The sequence below is a fragment of the Osmerus mordax genome, chromosome 12 (assembly GCF_038355195.1).
Source record: "Osmerus mordax isolate fOsmMor3 chromosome 12, fOsmMor3.pri, whole genome shotgun sequence".
NCBI classification, from domain to species: Eukaryota; Metazoa; Chordata; class Actinopteri; order Osmeriformes; family Osmeridae; genus Osmerus; species Osmerus mordax.
This window is the reverse complement of record NC_090061.1, coordinates 12,283,827-12,298,678: the sequence shown is the minus strand read 5'-3', so window position 1 is coordinate 12,298,678 and position 14,852 is coordinate 12,283,827. Positions and strand designations below refer to the sequence as shown.

At 43.2% G+C, this 14,852-nt stretch overlaps 3 protein-coding genes across 6 annotated transcripts in view; 1 reads left to right on the top strand and 2 right to left on the bottom strand.

Moving 5' to 3' along the window:
* The window catches only part of LOC136954560 (serine/threonine-protein phosphatase 2A 55 kDa regulatory subunit B beta isoform-like), a 6,446-nt gene extending 6,126 nt beyond the window's left edge, over positions 1 to 320 (bottom strand). Inside the window, exon 1 of the mRNA XM_067248186.1 lies at positions 108 to 320. Within this exon, the coding sequence (XP_067104287.1) occupies positions 108 to 320 (213 nt within the window). The remainder of the gene's footprint in view (positions 1 to 107) is intronic.
* A 1,061-nt stretch (positions 321 to 1,381) lies between these two features.
* LOC136954443 (zinc finger protein 627-like) lies at positions 1,382 to 6,927 on the bottom strand. 4 transcript variants are annotated; one of them, XM_067248077.1, is made up of 5 exons: positions 6,646 to 6,927; positions 5,325 to 5,833; positions 5,024 to 5,166; positions 4,877 to 4,937; positions 1,382 to 2,882 (listed from the first exon to the last, which is right to left on the bottom strand). In XM_067248077.1, the coding sequence occupies exons 2-5, from the start codon at positions 5,629 to 5,631 to the stop codon at positions 1,738 to 1,740; spliced, it is 1,656 nt and encodes a 551-aa protein (XP_067104178.1). In that variant the 5' UTR covers positions 5,632 to 5,833; positions 6,646 to 6,927; the 3' UTR covers positions 1,382 to 1,737. The 4 variants fall into 4 exon arrangements, with proteins under 4 accessions (XP_067104178.1, XP_067104180.1, XP_067104179.1 ...); XM_067248079.1 differs by having other exon boundaries at positions 5,325 to 5,665; XM_067248078.1 differs by having other exon boundaries at positions 5,325 to 5,673; positions 6,648 to 6,927.
* Positions 6,928 to 9,889: 2,962 nt separating this feature from the next.
* On the top strand, positions 9,890 to 13,818 carry faf2 (Fas associated factor family member 2). Its single transcript, XM_067248349.1, has 11 exons — positions 9,890 to 9,980; positions 10,616 to 10,684; positions 10,900 to 11,034; positions 11,224 to 11,300; positions 11,414 to 11,552; positions 11,735 to 11,820; positions 11,945 to 12,036; positions 12,249 to 12,426; positions 12,835 to 13,006; positions 13,087 to 13,230; positions 13,402 to 13,818. The coding sequence occupies exons 1-11, from the start codon at positions 9,918 to 9,920 to the stop codon at positions 13,582 to 13,584; spliced, it is 1,338 nt and encodes a 445-aa protein (XP_067104450.1). The 5' UTR covers positions 9,890 to 9,917; the 3' UTR covers positions 13,585 to 13,818.
* Positions 13,819 to 14,852: the final 1,034 nt, after the last annotated feature.

Sequence of the window (14,852 nt, the reverse complement as noted above, 5' to 3'; positions counted from 1 at the left end):
GTCGTGTGGACACAATCGGTGGTCTTACCAGCTCCTGGATCAGCCCGGTGTCTGGGACTATTCTCTCCTCCTCCCTCTCTCCTGCCTGGTCCTGGTCCAGTCCCCACATCCCCTCCATCTCCTCCCTTCCTCAGTTTCCTCTCTGCCCGTTCCAGCCTGCCTCTTAGCGCCGAGATCTCCTCTCCTCTCTGCGTCAGCTCTGCCTGCTGCTCACACAGGCTGCTCTCGAATATCTTGGCGATCTCACACACCGCCGCCGCCAGGAGTGAGTCCATGACGGTGGCTAGCTGAGCGTGGAACGTATTCCTCACTGTCTCCATCGCTCTGAATACGGCCGACTATTATCTTTGTTGTGGCTGTCACCGCTCACCAAGGTGTAAATAAATAGCTAAGTACAACTGCCCACTTAACTGGACCTATGAATTAACCTATGATACTGTCATTCTAGGCTTTTATATGACCATTTCACAACTATGCGATCGGCTGGTCGCTGCTTTAAGTAAATTAAAAGTACCTGCCAGGTTCAATACAAGTCCACACATGGGAAGACACACTTCCAGTATGAGTATCTTTGGTTAGTCAAAACAATACCTTGGCAAGCATCCAATATACAACGAGTACAAGTGGAGCTATATATTTTTGTGTATAAAAGAGCATCTGTGCATGCCTTATTTGACGAGAACGTACATTTGAAAACGAATTTAAAAAACGAAATATTCGACTAAATGCACAGATGACTGAATGCAATGAATTGTAGCCAAAGAAGGCAGCCGCTGCCAGCGAGCTAGCGCAGCAAGCTAGCTAGCCAACTAGCTAAAGAAGCCAAATGAGCTGGATACCTAACGTTCCTGAAGAATTTTCTTCTAGCAGATCTTCTAAAGATATAACATCGATGAACAGTAGCCGTGTCGGTGAGAAAAATTTCAGAAAACGCCGCACAGTATATAAAACCCGCAGAGGTGTACTTCTTGCCAGCGTAGCGACGGGTGTGAAATGATGTGATGGTTGGGTCGGTCTCGCGATAGCCGTAGATTACACAGGATGGGGGCAGGGTTGTTTGTAGAACGATGCTTTTTTAATCTTTTCATCCCATTTTCCTTACTGAAACATGCGCAAACGATGCAATGCTACGTTTAAAAAAACTTTTCGTTTTGTAATGAAAACACCGTACTTCACACTTCGGATGTTTAGTGGTGCCAACTGACTTTATATTGTTATTTCTAGTGCCGACTAAACTGTATCCAGTGCACCACTTGCCATTCAGTGTCAAATTAGATTTATAGTCATTATGTTAATCTGTGCAATTATGTAATCTAGTTAGGAATATAATTACACAAATGCTATGAGAACACCATTACTGTAAATATATTTTATTCACTTTCTATACATGTAAAATGGCTATTGAACTAAATATTTGGCTGTATTTGTCTCAGTTAATGCACAACAGCAGTGAAATAATTCATTTGATGCAATTATGTTACATGCGTAAAACTTTCATAAAAAACTACATAAAAAAAGCGTTCTTACAAAGCAAATCTAATAAGATCAAACAAACAAAATCCTTCACTAGATAAGGGACATTACTGTCATCTTCATGACATTAATTTTCAAAATAATCAAATATCCTAAACATGTAACTTTTACTCATCTGGAATGGTACGGCACTGTAGTACAATAAATGACTAGTATTTGATGAAATCATGGTTGAATTCTATAGGAGATCGGAGAACCGAGTTATCAGGCATGGAGTCGTTTATAGTGTTCCCTCAGGCTCCCCATGTATGAGAAGCCCTTTCCACATATCTTGCAGGTGTGGGGCTTCCTTTTGTGGACATCCATCATATGTCTGCTTAGCATTATCTGGTTGGCATATGTCGTGCTGCAATCCTCACACTGCAAACTTTTGAGTGGCCCGGTGCAAATCCTATGATGTCTGGACAAGCGTGCGTGAATCCGGAAGCTCTGACCACAGCGTCTGCACTGAAGCGGCTTGTCATCGGTGTGGAGGGGTACATGTTCTTTAAAGAGGCTCTTAGTGCAGAAAACCTTCTTGCACACTTTGCACTTATAGCCATTAGAGACCCTCTTACCAAGAGTCTCCAGTACATTTCCTTTGCCCTTGGGATTCAACTTACTTAAAGCAGCTAGATTTCTGTGTCTCCTGCGAGGGTTGGTGGTGTGCGTCTGGTGTTCCGTGTTCTCCTCGAAAGGGACGGTCCAAACCAGGTCTCTCTTCCTTCCGGGATACTTCCATGGTTCGTCGTGGAAGTTTTTCACATGCATCCTTAAATAGGCCTTTGTTCGGAACTTGCGAGGGCAATGTTTGCAGGTGTGCTGTTTTGGGGAGTTCGCAGAGGTAGTTCCCTCGTTCGCCAGGTAGTCGGGGAGATTCTTCTTCTTCTTGCGTGGAGAGGTAGGCGTAACGGTTTGACTGCTGGTGTTCGGTTTCCTTTCTGTGGTCCCCGTCTCCTCCTTTACCCGGCAGCACATCTTAATATGCCTTCGGAGGATACTAGGGAAGGGGAATATGTCGTGGCAGTTTGGACACTTCTTGTGCAACCATGAGTGCACTTTCAGGCCGACTTCTGTCTCGAAAACTCTCTTGCAAAATTTGCATTTATAACTTATTTGTCCTTCGTTTAACTTTGGCGGTTTCATCTGTGACATGTTGGTATTTTGGGATCTTTTGTGGTGCTTCGATTTGCGTCTTCTTTTAAGCGTCGGTGCTTCAGAGTTGATGGTGGTTTCACACTCTTCTTGCTTGATTCTACCTAACATTGCCGGATTTTGACCACAGGCATACTCTGCCGCAATCAGAGGAAGGTGGAGCTGTTGAATGCTGTCCCTGAGTCGCCCCTCCAGGCCACAGTCTGCTTCCATCCCTAGGGAGAAAGGAGAGAAAGAAAATCAGTCAAATTTCCTACTAGTACTCAATTATTGATTGGTATTTGACACACATTAACCCCTTCTCTTCTAACATGAAAATATTTTGTATTCATGTTAGATATTTTCTTCACTTCTCTCCATACAGATATGACCCCAAGAACTATAGCTGTCTATTATCAGAAGAACAGATTTGAAAGAACAGTCTAGTTAACTTGACCCTTGAGTAAGTACAGAGCATAAACATACGAGGAACATGTGGATTTGGTTCAGAACGTATGTGGCGAATATATACAGTTAGGTCCATAAGTATTTGGACATTGACACAATTTTCATCATTTTGGCTCTGTATACCACCACAATGGATTTGAAATAAAACAATCAAGATATGCTTTAAGTGCAGACTTTCAGCTTTAATTTCAGGGTATTTACATCCACATCAGGTGAACGGTGTAGGAATTACAATACATTTTATATGTGCCCCCCCCCTTTTTAAGGGACCAAAAATAATTGGACAAACTAACATAATCATAAATCTAATTGTCCCTTTTAATACTTGGTTGCAAATCCTTTGCAGTCAATGACAGCCTGAAGTCTGGAACCCATAGACATCACCAGACGCTGGGTTTCGTCCCTGGTGATGCTCTGCCAGGCCTCTACTGCAACTGTCTTCAGTTCCTGCTTGTTCTTGGGGCATTTTCCCTTCCGTTTTGTCTTTAGCAAGTGAAATGCATGCTCAATTGGATTTAGGTCAGGTGATTGACTGGGCCATTGCAGAACATTCCACTTCTTTGCCTTAAAAAACTCTTTGGTTGCTTTCGCAGTATGCTTCGGGTCATTGTCCATCTGCACTGTGAAGCGCCGTCCTATGAGTTCTGAAGCATTTGGCTGAATCTGAGCAGATAATATTGCCCGAAACACTTCAGAATTCATCCTACTGCTTTTGTCAGCAGTCACATCATCGATAAATACAAGGGAACCAGTTCCATTGGCAGCCATACATGCCCACGCCATAACACTACCTCCACCATGCTTCACTGATGAGGTGGTATGCTTTGGATCATGAGCAGTTCCTTCCCTTCTCCATACTCTTCTCTTCCCATCATTCTGGTACAAGTTGATCTTGGTCTCATCTGTCCATATGATGTTGTTCCAGAACTGTACAGGCTCTTTTAGATGTTTTTTGGCAAACTCTAATCTGGTCTTCCTGTTTTTGAGACTCACCAATGGTTTACATCTTGTGGTGAACCCTCTGTATTTACTCTGGCGAAGTCTTCTCTTAATTGTTGACTTTGACACAGATACGCCTACCTCCTGGAGAGTGTTCTTGATCTGGCCAACTGTTGTGAAGGGGTTTTTCTTCACCAGGGAAATAATTCTTCTGTCATCCACCACAGTTGTTTTCCGTGTTCTTCCGGGTCTTTTGGTGTTGCTGAGCTCACCAGTGCGTTCTTTCTTTTTAAGAATGTACCAAACAGTTGATTTGGCCACACCTAATGTTTTTGCTATCTCTCTGATAGGTTTGTTTTGATTTTTCAGCCTAACAATGGCTTGCTTCACTGATGGTGACAGCTCTTTGGACTTCATATTATATTGAGAGTTGACAGCAACAGATTCCAAACACAAATACCGTACTTGAAATGAACTCTAGACCTTTTATCTGCTCCTTGTCAATGAAATAACGAACTCCCTTTATGAGGGAATAACATACAACTGGCCATGGAACAGCTGAGCAGCCAATTGTCCAATTACTTTTGGTCCCTTAAAAAAGGGGGGGCCACATATAAAATGTATTGTAATTCCTACACCGTTCACCTGATTTGGATGTAAATACCCTGAAATTAAAGCTGAAAGTCTGCACTTAAAGCACATCTTGATTGTTTGATTTCAAATCCATTGTGGTGGTATACAGAGCCAAAATGATGAAAATTGTGTCAATGTCCAAATACTTATGGACCTAACTGTATATCAAGTAATAAACTGAGAAACTCACTTATACCAGGAGGACTTGTTGTAAGGGCTGTCATCAGGTGTGGTTCAAAGTCATCTTCTACCTGAAAACATAAACAATACAAATTCCTAACTGTTCCTAAATTCAAACGACTCCTGAGATGACCACCTATCATTGTTAGTCACAGACCTCCTGTTTGATGTCGGGCATGCGCCACAGGGTCACAGTCAGCGGCTTTAGCGTCACGCTTGGACACTCGTTCTCCTGTCCGGCATTGGAGGACGAGGCCAACAGCTCATCACTCTGGACAGGAGCGCACCAGTAATCAGGAACTGTTTGCAGACACGCGTACGCATACATGTGAGAGTCAAAAAGAAAGTGAAACAGACCAAATGTCAAAAAGACAAAAGTGATATACGGAACAGACCAGTGTTTAATTACTCCAACCAACCCATCCTTCATCCAACAATGACAAAGCATTTCAAATTACCATCATCTCGTGTATCTGGATCTGTCATCATTGTGGATATGTTTTTGCTGAAGGTCTCTACTTCAACATGCAGTTCCACTGCTGGTATCCGTTTCCCCTCTTCAGCATCGCCCCTCAGCCTCCTCTCTGCCTTGTCCAGCTTTCCCCGGAGCATGGAGATCTCCTCCACACGCTGAGTCAGCTCCAACTGCTGCTCACACAGGCTGCCCTCGAAGATCTTGGCAATCTCACACACAGCAGTCTTCATAACGGCATCCATGATGGTCCCCAACTGCATCCTGAACGCCCTCCTGGCATAGTCTGACATCTTCACGAGCTGTGTGACGTCGCTAGCGGCAGAGCTGTCAAACTAAGTTAGTTCTGGCATTAAAAGGTGGTAATATCAGGCCATACATAAGTGTGATGCTGGTTTGCTGCCCTACCTCATGGTATAGTGAAGTTTATGTATCTGGTCATGTTTACTGTGGCCCTGAGAGCTCCATGCATTGCAACTTTTTCCAAAAAAACGACTGCTAAATAGACAAAACGTTCAGCATTTAGAAACCGCGGTACAAATTCAGACAACATGACACATTACAGGCAACACAACACATTACAGAAATCTGTTACAAATATTAACACAACACATTACAGACAACACAATAACGCGTTACAATTATACCAAACGACAAGGGAGGTGTTTTCAGAGGACGCTTAAGTGATGAACACGTAACAATTATTATATTGATACATTTTAGCACACACACACCACTGACTGTCGGTCTTGAGCGGTCGTAAGTGACTACGTGATGTGTTCATCACTTTACGCATCCTGAGGCTCTGGTTTGGTGTCATTACTACGCGTTTTTGTATTTTGTTGTCCGTAATTGCAGCGCGTTTCTGTAATGTGTTGTCTGAATTTCACGGGTGTTTTCTAAATGCTATTTTATTTTTCTTTCATTTCTTAAATTGCTTGTTTTTTGTCTATTTGCGTTCTTAAATGGCAGTGCGTTGAGTTCCGTACTGGCATGTAGCCCACCAGTGCGTTAATTGGGTACCAGGGCCACTGTAGACACATACCACTATGGAATGAAGCTGGTTAGAGATACGTCTGCAGTTAGCCTAGCTAACCCCTGGCTGGTTAGATATTTTGAATGTTTCAATATGGCTGAAAGGTTCATTCAAATGCAAAAATACATAATCATATTTCAAAGTTAGTTAGAACATCTAAGACAGCTAGAGCATCCACGGATGCTACGTAAACAGCTAGCAAATACATTGTTGTTGAACCCCTATATTACAGTATCAGCTAGCCTATTCAATAATAAAATAAGAAACATACACCTGATAGAATAAAGACCGTAGAAGACTCTGCACTTTAGAGTTTGTCGTCGACGTTTACATATATAAGAAGCCAACATGAACCACGAACTACACGAATTTCACATTCTAGGAGTCCCAGAAATTCGATCACCCCACTGTCCCTCCGTTTTCCATGTGTTAGCTTCTTCTGGCTTCTTCCAATTCTTCAGCGTTATGTTGCGTTACCGCCACCAACTGGGCTTTCCAGAAAAATACATGCATGGTGCCTCCTTTGAACGTACTGAATTATTCTGTGGTGTGGTGAACTCTATGGATGAATTTGAAACTCGTTTTTAATTCCACTTTACAGGATCTTTAAGGTTTTGATGCTTTTGTCTGAGCATACAGCAGCTGCCGACAATGTAGCCTGCCATGCCCTCGCTCCTGTTGAAGCTTTTCTTTTTTGCGAGGTCACACAGAGGGAAATATCAAAGCACATAATATGCTGTATTAAAGTAAATGTCTTTGTATATAACCCAGTGCTTTTCTGGCGCGAGAGAGAGAGAGAGAGAGAGAGAGAGAGAGAGAGAGAGAGAGAGAGAGAGAGAGAGAGAGAGAGAGAGAGAGTCTTTGTGTCTGTCTGAAATAACAATCAGGCATTATTATTTGCAATAACGCTGTAGGGGGTTTAATATTGGCCAAACAACCCAAACTAATTCCCCTGTTTGAAGGAAGATGGGAAACTGAACAGTGTATATACATGAATCAAATAATACCAATAACAATGGAAATTGCAGATATTTGACTCTATGGCTTAAATCAGAGCAAGAATGGTCAATGTATGGTTAAATTAAAACATACATATTATAACATTGAGAATATCAAGTGAATGAAATCAATTACAAGGCAAACAAGTTGCAAAATTAAAGCTTTTTTATCTAACCTACTCTACCTTGATTATTGTAAACCAGAGAGAGAAAGCTAAAGGTGAGGAAGCAGGAGTCACAATGGACCCAGACCTTTCGTTTGAGTACCATATTAAGCAAATTACCAGAACTGCATTTTTCCATCTACGTAATATTGCCAAAATACGAAAATTTCTCTCAAAGGATGATGCCGAAAAACTAATACATGCATTTGTTACGTCCCGATTGGACTATTGCAATGTGTTGTTCTCTGGCCTCCCAATTACCCACCTAAAAAATTTACAGCGGGTGCAAAATGCTGCTGCTAGACTATTGACCAGATGAAGAAAGTTTGATCACATAACATCTACTCTTATCTCTCTACACTGGCTCCCTATCCAAGCCAGAGCTGACTTCAAAGTTCTACTACTAACATACAAATCTCTGCATGGATTGGCACCACTGTACCTCTCCGGTCTCCTTGCACTCTATTGCCCCGCAAGGACACTTAGATCTCAAGATGCCGGCTATCTGGTGGTTCCCAAAGTTAAGAAAAAAACAGCTGGAGGTAGGGCGTTCTCATATAGAGCACCTCTTCTCTGGAACAAATTACCCGTCTCAATTAAGGAGTCTGATACTGTTTCGACATTTAAAATTAGGTTAAAAACGTTATTGTTTAGTCAATTCTACGACTGTTAAAGGTAAGTATGTTACTAGTTGGAGGCAATGGGGGACGGGTTGCTTCCATCCTTATTCTATAAGTATAACTTATTTTAGAGTTCTCTTCCCCTGGAACAGATTTCATGTTCCAAATGGGGGGGGGCTGTCGCTGTCTTGGTGTGTGGGGTTGCATCAAATTCCCCTTTTTTGCTCTGTTAAATTGCTGCACCAGTCCACACTTGACCGGTGGGGATCTCATTCTATTATGACTGTAACTGTTATCTGCTCCTGGCATCCTCTAATCCCTGCTCTCCTCTCTCTGTCCCCCCCCACACACATCCCTTGTGGTGTGGGGGGTTTGAGTTGTCAGCACCTGCCTGGTCGTCGGTCAGCCAACGCTGGACCTGGTCGCGAGTCTCCCGGTCCTGTCCTACATCTATAAAGTTGAACAATGGATTTTGGTGTTTTAAAAACCCACCGACACTGTATGACTATGTTTAGCCTGTGTTCTGCTCCTCTCTCTCACCAACCGTCTCTGGAGGAGGGGATCCCTCTCTGAATTGCTCCTCCCAAGGTTTCTTCCATTTTTCTCCTGTTGAGAGTTTTCTGGGAGTTTTTCCTTGTCTTCCTTGAGGGTTTAAGTTGGTTGAGGGGCAGTTCTATGGGCATATGTGAAGCCCTCTGTGACATGCTTGCGTGTAAAAAGGGCTATACAAATAAATTTGATTTGATTTGAAACAGCTGTTTAGGAAGTCAAACGGCGACAGAACATGTTCGGTACTCCCCTTACTTAAATCAAAAGTCTATCTAACTACTAACCTGAACTTCATTGCCACAGCCTAAACGTTGTCAATCTGTTCATGAAAATAATTAATTTCAGCTTAAACCGTACAACAGAACGTTAAATCCAATTCAACCAACGCAATCGCTACCAAGACGAACACAGCAGTAGTCTAGTACTGTACCGTAGTAGTACAATTTACCGGGGCAGCTTCTCCACACAGGGCTATATCGCATTTTGCGTTGTTACTGACAATGATCGCTACCACTGAGCTTTTTATGAATGAGCGATTTTCCACTAAATAAATGTCAAGCTTATTTACGTTTTGGGGGGCATATTTTCAGTTAGCAGATGGTACTGTTTGAATCGCGATTCCATCTTCTACTGCCGGGTAACGTCGTAGAATAATCTTCAAAGGGGGTTCTTTATTAATGAATGAATGCAAATGCCTGAAAATATCATGAGAAGGGAAAAACTTAGAATGACGTTTAAGTCATAGAGATTAGGTCAATTTTTACACCGGTCTGCCCAATTTATTCGTTTTGTTTCAACGATGAGGCTGCCTCTTGCAGGGGAAATGAGAAGACATCTATTTCATTCTACACTTCACTCGTATTTTCAGTTGTAAATGAGCAGCAAAAAAAAAATGCTTTTAAATCTATGTCATCTTTATAAATAATAAGTATGCATTTTTATATAAAATATACAGAAATATCAGTTGTAAAAATGTCATTCAAAAACGGACGCCTGTGCAACCGACGCAAGCAAGCACACCCTATAATTTCCCCAGAAATTGTACCCTCTCTAGTTGAGATGTTGTTTTTATGTCACAAACCAATGTCATTTAGACAAGGTTTCCAATTATGTATACACGCCTCCCATCTGATAGGTGGCAGTAGTGCATTTGCCTTTGACCACCGAGAACGCTTACGCCTGTCCGTTTCGGTAAGGGATTGGCGAGGTAAGATGGCGGCGCCAGAGGAGCAAGAATTATCTCAGGCGCAGACTGAGAAACTACTTCAGTTTCAGGTAGACAGACCCAGTTCCCTTAACATTGACACCTGTAACATTCCATTTACAATAAAGATGCATTGTGTATGTTACACTGTTGTGTTCAAGCTAAGTCACAGATGTTAAAACCTGTTTTTGCTCAGATCATTTCGATAGCCCTAGCTAGGCTATCGCTAGCTATGTCAATCTAGATAGCTAGGCTAGCTAGCTACAGACAAGCTGTCAGATAGCAAGCTATATTGGAGCTACAGTGACTTGCCATATAGAAAGGAACTCCGAAATTGAGTCTAACTGCAGATTTGAGAGGCTACTAAACTTTTCCTTCACTGCAATCACGAGAAAATATATATATTGGGTGACAGGTGCTGCTAAGCACATTTAAAAATCATTTGAAGTCGTCTACATTGAGCTAATCAGCATATTTAGCGATCTGGCTAAAGTTAGTTAGGCTAGCTCTAGGAGAACGTAACGCATCTGTCAAGGCAAAATGCATTGTCAGTTGGTGACTGGTTACCGTTAGACCGCTGGTCACCTCTGGTTTTTATCTTAGCCCATTTGGCATTACTATCCGTATTTGAGGTTAGCTTCCTAGCTAGTGTCTTTGTAGTTGAGTGTAGTTTTGTAATTAGTCTCTTCATTTGTTCAATTAACAGGACTTGACAGGCTTGGAGTCTATGGACCAATGTCGTCGCACATTAGAACAACACAATTGGAACATAGAGGTAAAGTCCCTCAAGCTTCTGACTTACAAGCTTGGCGACAGGACAAAGTGGATAATTAGCTGTTTGGGTCCATCCATTCATTTGTTACTGCATAGTATTGTGGGGTTAGTACCTTGTGTCATACAGTGCTAGCTAGCTATACACTTTGTATTGCTTTAATTAGACTAATACATCCTTTGACAACTTCACACAATGCATGTTCACCTCTATTTCAGGCAGCTGTACAGGACAGACTCAACGAGCAGGAAGGAGTTCCTAGTGTGTTTAACCCTCCACCCTCCAGACCCTTACAGGTCAACACAGCAGACCACAGAGTGTACAGCTACATAGTCTCCAGACCACAACCCAGAGTATGGTCATCATATTTATCATACTTTATAATAAGCACAAAACATTTTAATATTTACGATAGTAAATTCTACATTGTTTCCTTCTTGCCCATCTTATCACATACTGCCTGTATAAGGTGACATGTCCCTGCCTTCTTATGACTTTATTTGAACAACTTGTTTTTCCTCCTGGGAATTTGTATTTTTCAGGGATTGCTAGGATGGAGTTATTACATGATAATGCTACCGTTCAGATTCACATATTACACTCTTCTGGATATATTCAGGTACTAAAAAGAGGAAACATAAATAACCCTTCCCCCCAAAAAGAAGAAAAATCAATCAATCCTGTACTTGTTTCGAGCCCCAGGACAGTGGTTATGATGTGTCCTCTTGCTAGGTTTGCTCTGCGGTTCGTCCGACCGGACCCTCGCGGACGCGTCACGGACCCAGTGGGAGATGTTGTGTCTTTCATGCATAGTTTTGAAGAGAAGTATGGTGGAGCTCACCCGGTATTTTACCAGGGTACATATAGTCAGGTGGGTCCCCTTTTAGACCCCCTTGCACTGAACCACAGACTCTGAACAACTGACACTACAGAGTTGCCCAAACCTCAGCGTGTACATTTGCCTGCCGTCCATCCACTGATCAATTGACGTGCAAATCTGTTGTTTGTGGGGTTGTTGCCACTCTGCTGTTATTGATCCCCGTGGGCTTGTAGGCGCTGAATGATGCCAAACGTGAGCTACGCTACCTGTTGGTGTATCTTCATGGAGAAGACCACCAGGACACTGATGAGTTCTGCCGGTGAGCATTCTCTATGTCGCATCCTTGGCTGCTGTTCTGGATATTCCCCCTATTGTATTTACTTATTAGCATTGTATTTGTATTTTTTTTTTATCGACAATCTCTGTGATCTACGTTTTTCTAGTTCCACGTTATGTACGGAAGAGGTCATCACCTTCCTCAATGCACGAATGCTGTTCTGGGCCTGCTCCACCAGCAAGCCTGAGGGATACAGAGGTAGCCTGATGAAACCAACTGAAAAGACAGCAGGAAATATTCTGTCTCTCTCCCTTTCTCTCTTTCATGGTTTTCAGCTGGGAAAACTGTTACATAGTATGTGGGACAGGAAACTTAATATGCTATGCCAACTCTCGTATCCTCTCAGCAACGATGAAACCTTTGGATGGAATGATTAATTGAAGAGTCTCGCCCCCTGTGTTGTGTGACAGTCTCCCAGGCCCTGAGGGAGAACACCTATCCGTTCCTGGCCATGATCATGCTGAAGGACCGTAAGATGACCGTGGTGGGGAGGCTGGAAGGCCTGATCCAGCCGGAAGACCTCATCAACCAGCTGACCTTCATCATGGAGGCCAACCAAACATATCTGATGTCAGAGCGACTTGAGCGGTAGGGACTCCGGCTGACTAGACTCCTCTCAGTGTGGGACTCAACCTTCAACCATGCCGGAGGCTTCTGATTTGCACAGTCAACTTGTTTGTTATAGAGCAATGTCTTATTGCTAACCCCCTTTGTCCTGGCAGTTCAGTTTCTCTTTTTATGACGTTTTCATTCCTCTCTTCTTCTTTTTTTGATGAGCAACTGAATTAAACCTGAGAAACTAGGTTAATGGCATGGACCAATGGGATCACAGGGAACCGGCAGACGCTATGCCTCTTGAGGTGTTGGTTGCAATACAGTGTTTGCTAGCATTCAGAAGGATTCGTTGCAGGGATGAGAGGAACTTGACACCCTTGTGGTGTAGTGGCAGAAGACGGCTTTCCATAAAGTGGATGTCCGTGTGTGTGTGTGTCCCAGGGAGGAGAGGAACCAGACGCAGGTGCTCAGGCAGCAGCAGGACGAGGCCTACCTGGTGTCTCTGAGGGCCGACCAGGAGAAGGACCGCAAGAGGAGAGAGGAGCAGGAGCAGAAGAGGCTCGAGGAGGAGAAGGTCCAACAGACCGTCCTCGCCGAGGAGAGGAGACGAAGGGTGAGGAGGCGTCCGTCCTTCATCTTTCTCTGCGGCCGACCCGTGGTCGATGTGCAAACGGCCGACTGCTCTCGTTTCAGAACCTGGAGGAAGAGAAGGAGCGGAAGTCGGAATGCCTGCCCCAGGAGCCTCCAGTAGATGACCCAGACAGTGTCAAAATAGTGTTCAAACTGCCCAACGACACTCGAGTAGAAAGGAGATTCCTCTTCGGACAGTCTTTGACGGTGAGTTTTATGTCGGTTGGACTCGATCACAGCATTGGGTGTCGTACAACATCATTCTTGTGTGCATGAAAAGGAGGATGGCAGTAGAGACTGGGCATGAGCCTGTGCCCCCAGCTGAAAACTGTCACTTGAACTGCTTTATAACCCTAACCGTTTTGTTTTTGTGGTCAGGTAATATATGACTTCCTGTTCTCGTTGAAAGAAACCCCGGAGAAATTTCAGATAGTCACAAACTTCCCCCGCCGGGTGCTGCCATGCCTCCCCACCGAGGAGCAGCCCAACCCCCCCACGCTAAAGGAGGCTGGGCTCAGCCGCTCAGAGGTCCTGTTCGTTCAGGACCTCACGGACGATTAACACCCATCGATACCTCCTCCATGTGGAACTTTTTCTTTTTCGCCCCCCTTTATGTTTTATTTCCCTTTGTAAAATCGCCATTGTACGCAAGGGATCACAGATAACAATCTTACCTGGAAGAGTGTAGGTGCCCCCACCCCCATCCAGTCCAAATTTGGTTATGTTTACAGGGTTCCCACCAACCTGGAAAGTTCTTGAATTTTAAGAAATAAATAAATAAATACGAAAAACTTAGACTTGTAAGTCCCTCTTTGTAGGCATCAGTGTGTGTTTGGTAGGTAGTGTCCTCCTTCTACATGCAGTAAGCAGACCTCTCTCCTTGCCAGTTTACCCCCCCCCCCCCTCCCCTCTGGCTTAGCTGCCAGTATTTTAAGTAGTACTATTGTTTTAACATACTTACTGGACTTGAAATCCATTCTGGCCATACAATACTATAATTTTGTACGAAAACATGCGTTATCTAATGATGTTTTCACTCATAAAGGCCGGACCTCCTGTTGGTCAGTCCCTAAAACACTTCCCGGGTCAATCAACTGCCGTTGGTCAAGGAGAGCAGACAAGCAAGCCCATCACTGGTCTCAGCAGATGTCCTGGTCCTAGTGTCCTAAGTGTTCAAGGAACAGTGTTGTTACAGAATGACTGCATTTAACAACCATCAAGGGGCAGTGTAACCTTTTTTTGGAAACATGTTTGCTAACATGATGTATGTCTGTGGTGTGGGAGCCCTGGTTTGAGAGGAGGGCTAACATGACCCCCTTCACATGCCCTGTACATAGGTTAGATGTCTAAGAACAAGCCTAAAATTCACTTTTGCTTTTTATTTTATTGTGTTTTCAGTTTTTTATGCAATCAAGTTGACTATATAATGTAATTGTTATGAAACGACCAAATAAGGGTTGATTGGTATGTCAGAGAGAAGTGGGCGGCCTGCAGTTTCTTTTGAAGTTTTAAAAAAGACAAAAAGATGCCACAGCTTTTCTATGTGGCTGTATCTATAGTAATAGTACAAGTCTGCCCATAGTGTGCCTGTGGTTATTCATAGATGCCTATTTTGCCTGTCTAACAACTGAATGGGCTGGTCATGTAAAGATGTAATTTTCCAACTATAAATTAAACATTTTAAAATGTCGTGGTACTTTTCATTGATATGACAGGACCAGCATGGTGATGCGTTTTACCTCATGTTGTGGTGTTCTCACAATTTAAACATTTAACATTGAAATGCTGACATCTTTACAGTGCGCAAATAAGTTTAATAACACAGCCAG